The 15,542-nt window shown below is 45.8% G+C and overlaps 1 protein-coding gene and 1 long non-coding RNA gene across 4 annotated transcripts in view; one reads left to right on the top strand and one right to left on the bottom strand.

Moving 5' to 3' along the window:
- The first annotated feature begins 3,267 nt into the window (after window positions 1–3,267).
- On the top strand, window positions 3,268–14,960 carry Rexo2 (RNA exonuclease 2). 3 transcript variants are annotated; one of them, XM_087560975.1, is made up of 8 exons: window positions 3,357–3,565; window positions 4,476–4,559; window positions 8,853–8,930; window positions 9,555–9,666; window positions 10,979–11,087; window positions 12,672–12,725; window positions 14,511–14,631; window positions 14,762–14,960. In XM_087560975.1, exons 1-8 carry the CDS (start codon window positions 3,419–3,421, stop codon window positions 14,819–14,821), a joined length of 765 nt encoding a protein of 254 aa, XP_087417101.1. In that variant the 5' UTR covers window positions 3,357–3,418; the 3' UTR covers window positions 14,822–14,960. The 3 variants fall into 3 exon arrangements, 2 of the variants coding, with proteins under 2 accessions (NP_001008327.1, XP_087417101.1); NM_001008326.2 differs by having other exon boundaries at window positions 3,268–3,565; window positions 14,511–14,960; XR_015626418.1 differs by lacking the exon at window positions 9,555–9,666 and having other exon boundaries at window positions 9,697–11,087.
- Window positions 4,441–15,542, bottom strand: part of LOC148004115 (uncharacterized) — a 46,521-nt gene continuing 35,419 nt past the window's right edge. Inside the window, exon 3 of the long non-coding RNA XR_015627640.1 lies at window positions 4,441–6,388. This is a non-coding gene — a long non-coding RNA (uncharacterized LOC148004115). The remainder of the gene's footprint in view (window positions 6,389–15,542) is intronic.

Below are 15,542 nucleotides of genomic sequence, written 5' to 3'. Positions count from 1 at the left end.
GCTGCCTCAAGCTCCTGACACCAGGACCTCCCGGCCCTGACGAGCTACGTTATTTATTGAACTTTGAATGGACATACCCTGACTCCCCAACAACCTCTCCAAAACCCTAAAAGCAAATACACAACCCCTTTCTTTAATCCGTTGAGTAATTATTGTGTCTGGTATAATGAGCATCAACTAACTTGGTAAGTTGGTTTTTTAGTGTTTGTGTCAGTTTTCCGTTAGAGTAACACAGCACCCAAGACAATCCACTGGTGTTGGGGAATGGCTTGTTTTGGGCGCGAAGTTTTAGACGTCTAAGTCTGTGGTCAGGCGGAGTCACTGTGGTCAGGCCTGTGGTAGGGCGGTGCATGTTGGCAGGGAGTGTGCAGTGGAGCCACACTCTATAGACAACTCATGGCTGAGATAAAACACGGCAGGCAGAAAGAGTGGAGAGTACTGGTCCCCTTCAAGAGCATGCATCTAATGAGTGGAAGACCTATCATGAGGTCCCACCTGTGAAAGTTTTCACAAGCTGTCAACATGATGCTGGGACAAGCCTTAAACACTCTGGCCTTTGATGGACTTCCAGATGCAAATCTCAAAGCTTCATAGTAGAACGCTCCGTATAAGCTAAGTACTTGGTATGTGTTTGTTAAACTTAGTTGACATAAATGCATTTCAGATTTCATTAAAAAACTGAGTTGGTTATGTATACAAGGTGTGTCTGAAGATACTTTTTTTTTTTTTTTTTTTTTTTTTTTTGAGCTGGGGACCGAACCCAGGGCCTTGCGCTTCCTAGGTAAGCGCTCTACCACTGAGCTAAATCCCCAGCCCCAAGATACTTTTTTAAAATGCTTATTTTTAATAATGAATATGGGGGAAATATGAATTAAAAAACATTTCTCGAGCCAAACTGTCTCGTAACTAATCCCTGAACTTGGGAGGCAGGAAGACTGTCATGATTTTGAGGTCAGCCTGTACTGCATAATGAGTGAGACATTGTTTCAAATAAACAAAAATAAACCAGACAGAAACCAAAACTGTTTCTGTAGCAGAAAACAGACAGTGGGTACAATTAATGGGTCCTGACTCATCCCCTTCCCCCAACAAGGAAAGGACCCAACTCTCAGCTAAAGTCACAACATTCTAGCCTTTGTCACATGACAGCTTTCTACAAGCCTAAAATGGTCATAGTATGGTGGGGAAGAAGACATTAGCACACTTGCCCACTCCTCCTGTTTGGACAAAACTGTGCATAAATCTACATCCATTTTCCTTTACCACTTTCTGTTTTAAGATTTCTTTAGAATTTAGGAAAAATAAGTGTTTGTTTATGGTAAGATCACTAAATCTGTACCTATCATTGTAATAGGAACACATTATTCTAGCTGAATAAACATGGAATTTTCCAAAACTCCCACACATCATTTCTGTTTATTATTGAGACAGGGTTTCCTGTGTCTATTTACATAGCTATAATTTTTCATTGTTAAATGTAACCATTCGTTGTTAAAACAAGTCACAGGCATGGCTTTTCAGGATACAAGTTATTAAACACCACCATCAAAGATATAATTTTTTAAAAAAAATCTGTATCTGTGCAGTGTGTGTGAGTGTGTGAGTGTGTGTGAGTGTGAGTGTGTGAATGAGTGTGTGTGTGAGTGTGAGTGAGTGTGTGTGTGAGAGTGTGTGTGAGCGTGAGTGTGTGTGTGTGTGTGAGTGTGTGTGTATGTGTTTACTGGTGCCCACTAAGGTCTGAGGAGTGCAACACAGTCCCCTGAACTGGAGTTTCATCCCTTGCAAGAAGAGCAAGTACTCTTAACCTTTGAGCGATCTCTCCAGCCTAAAGATGTTATTCTTTCAAAATGTAAAGAAATAGTGCTTTAGACTGAGACTGAGCCCAGCTGATTCAAGTTTCTATATAGTCAGGTGTGGCGTTGCACACTTTTAATCACAGCACTTGGGAGGCAGAATTCCAGGCCAGCTTGGTTCTGTAGTCTCATTGTCTTGAAAAAAAAAAAAAAGAAGAAGAAGAAGTTTCTATACTCCAATAGAGTTCTCCTTTCTATGAATAGGGCCACAAATGATTACAAACTAAACACAGTATGATCCATTAGGTAATGCCGTTATAATATACATATCTATTCTGCAGTAAGATTGTACATATAATTTGACACACGTTTCCAAGATCTTTCCGTTTCTCTGGCCAAGCTTGGCAGGTCGCCGGTGGAATAGCTGAAATCCACTTGTAGGTTGCAGCAGCCTCTAAAGCTCTGATTAGGCAACAATGTCTCACAGAACCAGCTCACCCGGTGGGAATAACCACGCCACCAACCACAAGCTCTGTAATTACTGGCAACACAGCTTTCAGAAAAAGACACAGAGTATATGATTCAAGACTGAGCACGTTCGTGACAAAATTACCCTTTGCAGAGGTGTTTGCTACTGAGCTAAAATATAAGATCCATGCAGAGGCCCCTTCGAGCGTAGGTGATGAAAACCATATCTATTGTGGGAGATTAAGGACCAGTTTATTAAAACCAGAGTGAATGACAAAAGCAGAGTGGAGAATAGAACAGGCAGAACTATTCCAATTCGCTTTAGTGGACTGCAGAAATTATACAACGACATGATTTAACTTGAGAAGTTTTAAAGGTAGAATAGTATAGGATCTTTTTTTTTTTTTTTTTTTTTTTTTTTTTGGTTCTTTTTTTCGGAGCTGGGGACCGAACCCAGGGCCTTGCGCTTCCTAGGCAAGCACTCTACGTATAGGATCTAATAACCGAAACACAGTCTATACGTTCTGGCATCCTAGAATATGAGACAAGGCTTCTGCCAATACTGGGAAAGGAACATTTATGTATGGAACACCTGATATGTAAGAAGTCATCTTTCAGACAAGAGACCATTTAAGGACTCCAGACGAGGATGGCGGAATTGGCCTTGTAGCTCAAAATAGCACGTTACTCGGATTCCAAGTAAATAAAAAATATACTCAATACGTGGAAGGGAGGGGCAGGTTAAAAAAAAAAGGGAAGAAGGTAGCAATAAGAAAAAGGTACATTAAAAAAATTCTAAAACATATAACCATATTTTTTCAAAGTAAAACTCTTCAACTTCGCGGCTTAGAACTAATAAAAACTCAGGAATGAAATCTCCTGGAAACAGACAAACTTTAGTCGTGGAATACAAGCGGGTCCCTTAACATCCGAAAACACGTGGCGGGGGAGGGGAGCTGAAGGCTGAACCAAGGACTCCCACTCCCATCAGCCCTTTCGGTAGCCAAGCGTAGCTGTGGAGGGCGAGCTGACACCTAGCATGCCGGGGATTGTAGTCTTCTCCCGGCACCTCCCCGTGGGTTTGCGACGTTTAGCGACTGTGGCGCCTGCGCGCGCTGGGCCGGCGGGGCTGGGGCCGTGGCGGCTCGTGCCGGGTGATGCTAGGCGTATCCCTGGGCGCCAGGCTGTTGCGGGGCGTGGGTGGTAGGCGCGGGCAGTTCGGGGCGCGAGGTGTCAGCGAAGGTAGCGCAGCCATGGCGGCAGGGGAGAGCATGGCTCAGCGAATGGTCTGGGTGGACCTGGAGGTGAGAGAGTGTGGCCGGGCGGGGAGGGTGCGGGGAGGCGGGCGCAGATTCGCGCGTGGGACCGAGGGACTCCCCTGTCCGGGAAGCAGCAGGGATCTGGGTGTCAGGTGCGACAGGTGAGCACGGCCCCAGGAGCCCCGAGCTAGGAGTTGTGCGAGGTTCTGGGACTGTGCTGGACTGTGGGGTTTCTTTCCATCTGGGTGGAGCCATCCATGTGTCTTCCCTCTCCCTAGCCTCGACCTCTACCCATATGTGAATCTGTGTAACGCTTTAGTGTCTCTGAGTTCAGGATCGTGGATGGGAGTGGGGGCAGCGACTCTGAGCCCTGCTCCGTCCCCACCTCCTAGCCTTAAAAGACTAGGTTGCTTAAGGGAGGACTCAGGAGATGACTCAGCCTTACCCCTCATTCCATAAAAGAGAAAATTGAGGCCCCATTGGAAGATTCAAGTTACTCAAAGTCCACCGGGAACAGAAGCCTTTTTAGTTTTAACGCAATCATACCTAGGCCTCTCTTGTGCCCCAGTTTTCTCCTTATGAACTGAGTTTAGTTGTTAACTTTTTTTATTGGGAAAACTTAGGAAACCTTTGTAAACCTCAGAGAGGTAACTAACGTTAGTGAGCCTACTTTTATGGAATCAAGTGCTGTCTGTATTCGTCCTGCTTACTTTGCATCTGTTCCCGGGACAAACATAGTGTTTGACAGTAGCAGGCTGGCAGTAAGTGCCTTTAGAAGTTTCCGAGCACTCAGAACTTAGTACTCTGAGTACTGTCCAGAAACACCATTACTGATCAGAGAATGTAAGCTGGGTATGCACAAAGGAATCTCTTATTAAATAAACTTGGGCAGAAGAGGTTAAAAAAGAAAAAGATCATTTCATGTACTATGTGCCTGTTTATTTGTGTTTTGCAGATGACAGGATTGGACATTGAGAAGGATCAGATTATTGAGATGGCTTGTCTGATAACTGACTCTGACCTTAACATTTTGGCTGAAGTAGGTGATGCCTTGTAAATACATTCATACCACTTAAAGGGCAGTGGGGATCTAAAGGTGCCTTCTTCCAATCTAATTGAGAGATTTAGCAGATTGAGGACCATGTAGATTAAGGCCATCTGGGTGGAGCCATCCATGTGTCTTCTCTCTTGACCTCCACCCAGATATACCAGGTCAATGTAATATAATACGTTAGAGTTGGTACTGGAATCAACATAATCCACTTCATAACTGGGTTAAGTTTTCAGTTGAAATTTACACACACACACACACATACACACACACACACATGCACGCACACACATGCACGCACCCAGGGCTACAATAGTTTTGGAGGGTTTACATGTATTCTTAGTCCTCCTGATGATAGGTAGGCTCCGTTAATGATGATCATTTTATACCTGAAGATGTTGGGTTACAAGAGATTCGGGGGACTTGCTCAAGAGCATTTGGCTAGGCACTGGGGAAGCTGGGTTAAACTACTCTCTAAGCCCAGGCAGTCTCAAGCGGTCCCACCAGTATTCAGCCAGCTGTGTCCCCATCATGCTTGGTGTCCTCTGCCAGAGTTTCCCATCTTTATGTCCCAACTTCGGCTTTAATTCCATATATAAGTCACCCCTTCACCACGCCATAGGGGATTAGTTCCAGGATTCCTCTGTAGGGACCAAAATCTCATTGACCTGTGTCCTCGAACGGGATGCAGTGCTTCTCATGTATTTTGAATCACCTCTAGATTGCCGTTGTCATTCCCGTGCGTGGAAGCAGTGTTTACATCAGGGAATGCTGAGGGAATGCTAAAGAAAAAAAAAAAGTATCTGCATGTGTTCCTTACAGACCGATGACGCTTCCGCCTGAGCTGGTCCACTCCTCACAGATGACACCCATTGTTCCAGGTGGCTGATGGCCTTTTCAGCTAGACCGTGTGGTTCCTGCACATTGGCGTGAGGGTTGTAGAACGTCCATAAACACACTTTTAGAATGTGTTCTCGTGGTGATTTTTATCAGCCACGATAACCCTCTGTGTAAGCTGCCTTTAACGGTAGCAGAACAAAGTACAATAGACCCTTTGGCGTTTGCATTTAAGCGCTCCTGAAACATTTTAAAAGAGGACCTTCCTGACCTTGATACAATCAGATGCAAAATCAGATACAAAAGATGCAATCCCTAACCTTGATAGCGTCCTGGGTATCCGAAGTCATTAAAAAACAAAATAGGCCAGGCACACATCTTTGATCCTAGCGCTTGGGAGACCAGCTTGGTCTATATGGCTCGTTCCAGGCCAGCCGGAGTGACATGGTGGGATGGAGAGATAGATGGCTCAGCAGTGGACACATGTACTATTCAGTCATGAAGTCAAAGAGTTTGTGTCCTCCTACCCAGGTCTCACAAGCCCCCAAACCGCCAGCTCTAAAGGACTTGACGGCTCCTGGCCTCCATGTGTCTGCCGTGTCAGACACACGCATACACATAGAAATCAAAAGAAACAACAGCAAAACCTGTAGAGATGGAGCAGGTGTGCCTGTGGAGAGGAGAGTCTAGTTAACAAATTAGGTTCTCAGAGCATAAGCTTGGTGGACACTGCAGCAGCAGACATTTCCTGTTTACAGTTAGGACTTCTTTTTAGTCCCCGGGTAAGCAAAAGGACCTTTTAAGCCCCGGATAAGGCGTTTTTTAGCTGGACACGATGTCATGCACCTTGCATCTTAGTTCTTTAGAAGGTAGAAGCAGGGTGATCAGTGTGAGTTTTGAGTCCAGGTCAGTTGGCAGAGTAAGTTCCGGGTCATCTTGGGGCTATACAGTGAGACTCTGTCTCAAAACAGCAGCAAAACCTAAAAAAAAAAAAAAAAAAGAAAAAAAAATTAGAGATGAATTCCCATCTTGTGGTAGCATCAGGCTTCTCATCCGCTTGAGAACCGTGAGACTATTTCTTACAACAGTTTCCCGTGGAAATCAAGCCCCGAGCTTTCAGTTTACCTACTTATTTTTCTGACTTGGGAGTTTTTGGTGAAGAACGGTCAAGTGTCTTTGTTTTATCAGTCCTGCTTACTCTTGGCCAAGGAAGTGTTTTCCTTTAGACTCTGGACGACCCAACATGCGGCTTAAAGGATCAGTTGGTTGATATGTGCCCGGGGAACTTGGGTATGTCCGTACAGTTGCTCATGAATAGGGTATTTGTGTAAAGGCTTAAGTCACGTGAGGATAAGGGCGTTAAGAAAAATACTTAAGGGATGTCAGGGGCACGGGAAGTATGTTTTGTTCTCATGGGAGAGTCTGAGGAAGGTGTTGTTTGCTGGTAGAAGCATCCTGCTTGGCAAACTTAATTCGGAGTCTTAGTTTGCTAAAGGGCAGTCTAGAAGAGGTCAGTAGATTCATAGTGTGTGGTTCTGTTCTTTGATTTTTTTTCTTTTAGACGTAGCTTTTATTTCTGCACCAAGATTGTGGACGTCTGATTTTGTACTTGGCTACAATTCAGTGTTAGACAGCTGTCCTGTTCTAGTACAGTTCTAGACTGGCTGTAGAGTTTACGCTGTAGCGGCTCAGTGGGATAGGCAGAGGCGCTTACTGACTGCCAAGCCTGACAACTTGATCCTTAGGAGCTACGTGGTGAGAGGAGAGGACCGATTCCCAAAGGTTGTTCTCTGACCTGCGCATGCGCGCGCGCACACACACACACACACACACACACACACACACACACAGAGAGAGAGAGAGAGAGCGAGAGAGAGCGCAGTGTGTTGCACTTACATTCTTACATATAAATAAGAACAATAAAGTTTAGGAACAGATATAAGATGTGTTGATTATCTATAGGCTTGCATTCCTTTCACTGATTGGAGTCTGTGTTTGCCACCTTACCAGTCGTAATTCCTGGCAGTAAGTCGCAGGTACTCCCTGTAGAGAGTTCAGGCGACTAATTTCTCGCATCCTGTCAGCACATGATAAGGAAAGGTAGACTTTCTTGTGGCCTCTGCCTTTTAAGGTGAAACAAGAATCATTTGCTTAACTCCACTCGTTAGGCTCCCTCACAGACTCATAGTTTTCTTACCTGGGCCAGAGGGCTGGGCAGCTGGCTCAGTGGGCAGAGAGGCCCTTGCCACCAACACTGATGGCCTGAGATTTGTATCAGAACCTGCTTGGTGGATGGAAAGAGCTGACTCCCACAGCTGTTCTGTTACAGTGTACGAGAGGCCTTGGGCTGCGGGGTTGGGGGAGGGGGTGCACAGATAAAATTTAAGGGCTAGAGAGATGGCTCAGTAGTTAAGGTAGTATACTGCTCTTATAGAGGGACCAGAGTTCAGTTCCCAGCACACATGTCGGGCAGCTCCACGGCTGTCTGTAACTCCATCTGTCCGTGCCTTCAAGGACACCAGCACGCATGTACACAGGCACACAAGAATATACATATCTAAAAATAAAAAGTTGTTTGTTTTTTTTTTTTAAAGAAATAAGTAGGGGTTGGGGATTTAGCTCAGTGGTAGAGCGCTTGCCTAGGAAGCGCAAGGCCCTGGGTTCGGTCCCCAGCTCCGAAAAAAAGAACAAAAAAAAAAAAAAAAAAAAAAAGAAATAAGTAAATTGAACTGAAAATTAGAAGGCCATCTTCTCTTATTACTATTATTTCCGTAAAAACATTTCCTTTTAAAATATAAAGCTACTAAAAACAACAGTGTAAGTTTATATGCCACATGCATATAGCAGTCTGCTGCGATTCTTTGATCCCCCTCCTCAGCCTTCTCTTCTTCAGAGCTTCTGTGTTTCCTTCACACTTTGTATACAGATACAAACGGGTGTTTAAAACGACGTGTCTCGGCGATAGCATAGTAAGTGCTTGCCGTATGAGCCGAGAGCCCCGACCGAGTTAAGATCATCACACCTAAACCAGAAGCCAGCCTGTCAGTGTGCCTGTGTAATCCCAGTCCCAGAGAAGTAGAAATTGATGACTCTTTGGGGGCTAGCTAGCCCAGTCGGCAAGCCCTCGTTCCCAGGCGGATGGCTCCTGAGGAAGAACATTGCAGAAGGTTGTCCTCTGAGCTCACACGCATGTGCACAGATGCCCCTCTCCCCGTACACTCATGAATAAACACAATTTGAAAGTAGGGTTATTTCTGTTGACTTTTTTGAGACAGGGTCGCACTCTGGAGCTCTGGCTGGCCTGGAGCTTGCTATGTTGACTGCCCTCAACTTCAAAGAGATCCGTATTGGGCTCAGCTTCTCGAGGGCAGTGATTAAAGGTGTACACCACCATGCCGAGCTTCTGTTGGTTCTCGATGACTTAATGGCTTTTCCCACCCACAGGGTCCCAACCTGATTATCAAACAGCCGGATGAGTTGCTGGACAGCATGTCAGATTGGTGCAAGGAGCATCACGGGAAGGTAACATTACCAAATCACAAGATTGCTGCTTTGGGGATCGGTCACAAGCTTGTTGCTTCCACATCTGACTCCTGTGGCCTTGGTGGATGGTGTTATAAAAGGGTTAGAGGACGGTGGCTTAGGCCAGCCGCTTGCTTGTTCTCTTTTCACTCTGGGACCTCTCGAGATCACCTTCTCCTGAATGCCCTCTTTTTTCCTGTCTTCTACATTCAGTCTGTCGCGAGCGCATTGTGGAGTTCCGAGTGTTACTCAAGTCAGTCTTTTGGATAAGGTTAGACCTCGACCCTCAGAGAAGGGGGACTACCGCCCTCCTGTTGGGAGCTGTTTCTTGCCCGAGGTTCTATCCTTGGACTCTTGAGCGCCATCTTTCCTGACTGTGGAAATGATATTAATGAATCAGGAACATAACCTAATTCGGTTTGGCTTCTTTAAGACACAAAATTTTGGTGTCCAAGATGGCAGTTTCAGTTCAAACTCGAGCCCCCTCCCCCACCCCACCCCCCCGCAAGAGCGGCCCAGCTGTGGTTAACATTTACCTGTTTTAGAAATGAAGTTTCATTTCTGGATACCTTTGAAAACTGACTTCATGTGTTTGTGGTGGGGGCCGGGGATTCTCTCTTGCAGTCTGGTCTTACCAAGGCCGTGAAGGAGAGTACAGTTACACTGCAGCAGGCAGAGTATGAATTTCTGTCCTTTGTACGACAGCAGACTCCTCCGGGGCTCTGTCCACTTGCAGGTAAAATCCAATCCTTTGTCTATCTCGTAGATAACCTTCTATAGTAGTGGTTCAAGAAACTGAAGTTCCAGAGAGACCAGCCGAGGCCATCCTTGCCTTCCACTCACCTGATTCGGAATACTCGTCCGCTTTTGTATATCGGTGACAAGGCTCGGAACTCGATCTGAGAAACACATATGAACTCAGCCCCCCACCCCCCATGTTTTTATTATGGAAAAAACAAAACAAAACAAAACAAAAAAAATGCCAGATGCACAGAGAGGTTGAGTTTGGTCATTGTTAATCTCTGCCGCCTTGGTGTCCCCTTATATTTTTCTTGCTGCTTTTGGACACTTGAAAACAAACTCCTCCCTAAAGTCCGTCTCAAGCAGCTCCGGAGAGTAAGGGCGTTTTCTTACATGATACACATTATTACTGCATAGGAAATGGTTAATCCCATTTAAGAATATGTGTGGGGCCCAGCCCACGTTTGGAGCACCCTAAAGTGTCTGTTTTTGAGCCCAAAGTTAGTCGCTGCTCATATATATTTTATCCGGTTATTTCGTCTCGGGTTAGTTAGTCTAAAGTCATTCACCTACCTTTTTTTTTTTTTTTTGCCCCTTCCCATGACACTGACTTTCTAAAGAGACCAGATCTATTACAGTGGGATTTTTAAAGGGTTGATGTTGTCAGAGGGAAGGGGATGTTCTATGGGATGTGCTCGCATCTCTGTATGGAAATTAATGTGGTAACTAACCTTTTACAAGGAAAAGTTTTGGCATTACACACGAGAGCATATATTGTATGGGTTTTTTTTTTTTCCTCCTTAGCCAATGCGGCTGATGTCTATTTTAAAGTTCTCACTTAAAAAACCCAGTGTTTCTAATATAAATCACTGTATGAAAGCATGAATGCAGATGTGACTTGTCAAAAAATATTGGAATGTAAAATAAAGGTTTATCTACTGTATGGTTCAGTAAACTTTTTAGCGCTAGCAGTGTGGATTCTGTGATACTGAGACCAAGTTTGCACATCCAGTAAGAACTTGAAAAGCAACAGATTTAAACTCTTGCAGTGCACAGAGTGCTAGACACTCATTCTGCCCACGAGAGGCTGCTTCCGGGTTTGCTGTGAGCTAGACTGAGAACCTGCTGGGGGAATCCATATTTGTAACTACCCCGAAGTCCTCAGACTTGATGGAGACATCTAGAGATGCTTTTTAGGAACTGTTTGGGGGGAAGAAAGAGTTGACTTCCGTTTCAAGTGTGCTCTATGAATGTCTGTATCGTTCTGTTAGAAATGCACAGACGCGGTATGCTTCGTGTCTTTCTAGGGAACTCAGTTCATGCAGATAAGAAGTTTCTTGACAAACACATGCCCCAGTTCATGAAACATCTTCACTATAGGATAATTGATGTGAGCACTGTTAAAGAGCTGTGCAGGTAAGGGCTATATTTAGGATCCGTTATGTCGCCTCACGTAGCATGTTTCAGTCGAGAACTTGCAGAAAACAGTCAAACTAGCATTGAGGGTGCCGAGTGGGTGTTTGTCTTCCTCATTCCAGTCTCTTTTCTACGGCTGTGTATGCATTCTGTGTGGCGAGGTTTGGGAGAATGTCAGAAGTCTTCCACACAGATTTCGTTAAAGCAGAGAATGTGTATGTTGGCCCGCCTGCCGGATGAAAAACTCCTTTGAGTAGCTCAGGGTCTAGTGAGTTGACAGAGGTGTAAAAAACACCTTAAAAATAAACTGCCCGAAGACTTGTGGAATGGGAACTCATGCAGAATAGGAGGGGGCCAGGAGGAGCTTAGTGGGCCGGAGCAGAACGGGGAGTCAGAAAGTTTTATCTGGTACACGGCCTTTTGAATGAGGTTTGAATGAGGAATGAGCATTCCTGAATGCAAGCAGAGATAGGAGGGTGCTACGAAATCGAAAGCTAAGACAAAGCAGGTGCAGGGATGCTGGCATAGAACACAGCTAGTGTGTGTGCCTAGCCTGCAGGAGCCCTAGCACTGCATATAAAGGGCCTAGCAGTACACATCTGTAACCCCAACCCTGGGGAAGATGGAGACAGGAAGATTGGGAAGCCATCTGGGCTATATGAGACCCCTTCTTTAAGAAAAAGAAAATTCCATGTCGTTTGTTAATGTTGAGGTGGAAAGCTTGAGGTTGGCAAAGGTGAGACCAAGGCTGGACCATAAAGGGCTTGTGTGCCTGCTCAAGGTGTTTGATTGCGTCCAATAAGGATGCAACTCCCGTGAGAGCGTTTTAATGGAAGAGGGAGAGAAGGTTGTTATCGTCCCACTTAGAAGGTGACAAGTAAAGTGGGAGGAGGAAAAGAGGCTCATGTATCACCTCAGGATGGAACTGTTAGTGGGAGAAATGGCCGTTGGGTTCTTGGGAGGGATATGTATAAGGTCGACAGGCATGACGCCTGATGCTTGGGCGAGGGAGGAAAGAGACAGTGGATGGGGGTTTGTCCAGCTGAAGCAGCTCAGGTTCTTCTTCCAAAGAAGAGGAGAGGCTAAGAGTGAGAGCTGCACCCACGGATGGGAGTGGAGGATGTGTGGTCAGATACAGATAGCGATACAGGTATTCACTTGTAAGTGTCTAGAGGCTCGGGTGGGGATGCCCAGTAGTTAGATCCCTAGGACAGAAACTGTGAAGGCTGGGTTGGTGTTAGACTCAGGAATTCTCTACACTGGCAGGCTTGTTTAAAGAAGGTACCTAGGGTGAAGAGAGAAAGAGCCTTTCTCCGTTGTCAATGCTTTGGAAGAGGCTGGGGAATGTAGCTCAGTTGGTTAAGTGCCTGCTTAGTGGTGTAGTCCATTATCCGCCCCTCATGAACCAGGCGAGATGCCCGTTAGGGTACTGTGGTGGTGGAGCTGAGGATCAGGGGGCCAGCCTGAGCTACCTGAGACCCTGTCTCAAACGAACAGAAACCGTTAGATAAGTGACTTGAAGGTGGTTGCTTGGCGTGCTTGAGATGGCTTCCTTTGAGAGTTTATAATTTTTACTGTGCGTAGACGCTGGTATCCGGAAGATTATGAATTTGCACCGAAGAAGGCTGCTTCTCACAGGTAAGATTGGGGCCTGCCAGGGGTCCGCCAGTGTGACACACACTCAACCCTGCCCATTCTGACTTCCAAACAATGACCTCTCTTCTCTGGTCTTCCTTACTGGGCAAAGGATAAGTCTGAGTAGTGGAAGGAAGGAAAACTTTCTTACACTGAGTCCCAAGATTGCTGGTCAGAATTCTCGAATCTGTTCTCAGTCTTTGACCTTTTGGTTTTTGTCGTTTTACCTTTAGTCATATAGTCCGCTACGTTCTTGAAACTTGGTTTGGAAGTAAGGTGAGACAGTTTGTGACCTTTGTCGAAAGACTAGCACTGTTGGTTCTCTTCTCCCAGAGGAGCGCGGGCAGGCGTGGCCACCTGAAGTTAGAACTCTGTAAACTCTTTTCCTGCCTGGATACTTTGCTCTTCCGGTGTGTCTGTGCTTGCAGCCCCAGGCAAATATCACGTCTCTTAAAATCTGCAGCCATTCAGAAAGAAGAGCTGACTGGTAAGGGCAGCCTGAGGGAAGCATTTGGTTTCCTGATTTACCTAGCTGATAACACTGAATACCAATTTGCTTAGTTTATTACTCTGGAGTGTACAGTTTGAGACATCACAGAAAGGCCAGTCCCTGAGCTAGAATGGCCTACTGTATTTACAGGGGTGGACCCAAACAGTAGCATACTAAGCCAGCTCTAGGGCCTTTATCAGAAACAAGGTGTGTGTGTGTGTGTGTGTGTGTGTGTGTGTGTGTGTGTGTGTGTGTGTGTGTATACATACATGGTACATGTGTGAAGATACAGAGAACAACTTGTAGGAGTCAGTCCTGGGCCTGGGGGTTGAACCCCGGTTGTCAGGCTTGGCAGAGGTGTCTATCCACTGACCCATCTCACCAGCTTCTTTCCAGTTTAGGAGACTGACAGTCACCTACATTTGTCCTATCATTATGTCCCTAAGTAGATTTGAAGAAGACTTAACCTCCGTAATACAATAGGCAGACATTTCTACACAAAGAAGTGTGGCCACTCACACAAGATGGTAGACACATTGCAGGTAAACTTATGCCAAGATTGGGCTAGGCTTTGCCTACCGTGGGTCCTAAAAATACCTTAACTCCAGCACTGACGTTTGTGCAGTGAATTCTCTAGAAGAGGCCCTTAGCCCACCACTGCGTATTGACTTACTTGCACACCGTTTTTGATAATCACGGTTACCCGATTTCTCAGGCTTCAGCAGCTGAGAAACAGCATGTGGGAGAAGAAAGGCAGTTAGGCGGAGGCAGGCTGCCACTGGTCCTAACACAGATTACCACAAGAGAGGAGGCAGAGCCTGCTTTACGGCTAGGTACTGTATGATCTGGGTAATTGGCGTTCATTAGGATGACTGAGTCAGGAGCTGTGGTGTGTATGTAGGTATATTCTGCTTGGGGGCGTCCCCAACTATTGCATAGTGGTTCCCAGACTTTGGGTCCTGGGCTGCTGCTGGTAAGTATTCCGTGAATGCGGTTGGTTGCATTGGAGAAATATTATATGTCTAGTACAAGATATTCTTAGGAATTCGTAGTACACGCTAAGTAATGGTTTGCAGAGAGCATTAGAAAGGAAGTGGCTAAAATCCCCTCCATCTTCCACCCACCGCAGCCCTCTGCACTCAGATCTACTTTTACAACGTAAAACAAGCAGCATCCACTCCTCTCCACACCAGCTTGTGGCCGCTGCCTGGCCCCTGGGTGACTTGTAACAAGTCACGATTTTCCATCTCTGGGGTTTGGGACATTTTTTTTTTTCAGTGTGGTGTGTTTGCTTGTAGGGCACTGGATGACATTAGCGAAAGCATCAAAGAGCTTCAGTTTTACCGAAATAACATCTTCAAGAAAAAGACAGATGAAAAGAAGAGGAAAATTATAGAAAATGGGGAAAATGAGAAGCCCGTGAGTTGATGCCAGTTCTCAAGCCGCAGAGCCTGGCTCTCAGAAGCCACTTTAGCGTCTCTCTCTCTCTCTCCCGCCGACCACTCGGCACGGCACCTTTTCTAAAGAAAAAAAAAATTCTTTTTTCCAGTTAACTTTGCATCTTCAGACTCCTCCAGCAGACGAGACATCACTATTCCGTTCCTTCTAGTCTGCTGTTTCCGTCGCGAGACGGCGGCGCCTTTGTAAGCTTCAGGCCACGCCCACCCCCCTCAGTCCGTATCTGCACTTGCTTATAGGCCATTCCTTTTGTTTGAATAATAAATAAAGCTAGTTCTATTGAAATGCAACCCTTTTGGTACCGTCTTCTCTTTGATTCATTCAGTTGTTGGGGAAAGGTGTTTTTTAAGTAGTATGGCTAAGGCTTAACTCCTCAAAGTGCAGTTGATGAACTAAACTGTGTTTCGAACAGGGAGCAAACTTACTTTTTTTTTCCTTTTGCTTTACGAGAGTAGAGTGAGGACCTAGCTTGTAAGATTTGGGCTCATCACTACCCAGTTAGCAGCTCTGAGATAGACCACTCTCTACCACATTCAGGAAGTTCAGGTAAGCACACGGGTCTGTAGGCGGTGCCCAGCCTCTAGTGGCTAGAGAATATGTACCAGGCTGTCTCTGTGCCGTGTTTATAGGCCCAGACTAGCCTATTCCCTTAGGTAAGTAGCCAAGAAGAGATTTCAGCGTGAATATGTTAACTCCACAGTCTAGCTAGTCAGGACCCCTGGATGGCATGCCATTCTGACAAACATTTCCTAAAAGCTGTTTAGAACTGGGAAAGGGTGGCCTGCCTCTCATTGAGAGCCACCAGAGAGAGAGAGAGAGAGAGAGAGAGAGAGAGAGAGAGAGGGAGAGGGAGAGGGAGAGGGAGAGGGAGA

This window comes from Rattus norvegicus, chromosome 8 (assembly GCF_021556685.1).
Source record: "Rattus norvegicus strain SHRSP/BbbUtx chromosome 8, alternate assembly SHRSP_T2T, whole genome shotgun sequence".
Lineage (NCBI taxonomy): Eukaryota > Metazoa > Chordata > Mammalia > Rodentia > Muridae > Rattus > Rattus norvegicus.
Note: the sequence above shows the minus strand (reverse complement) of the source record. Positions and strands in the feature narration are given on the sequence as shown.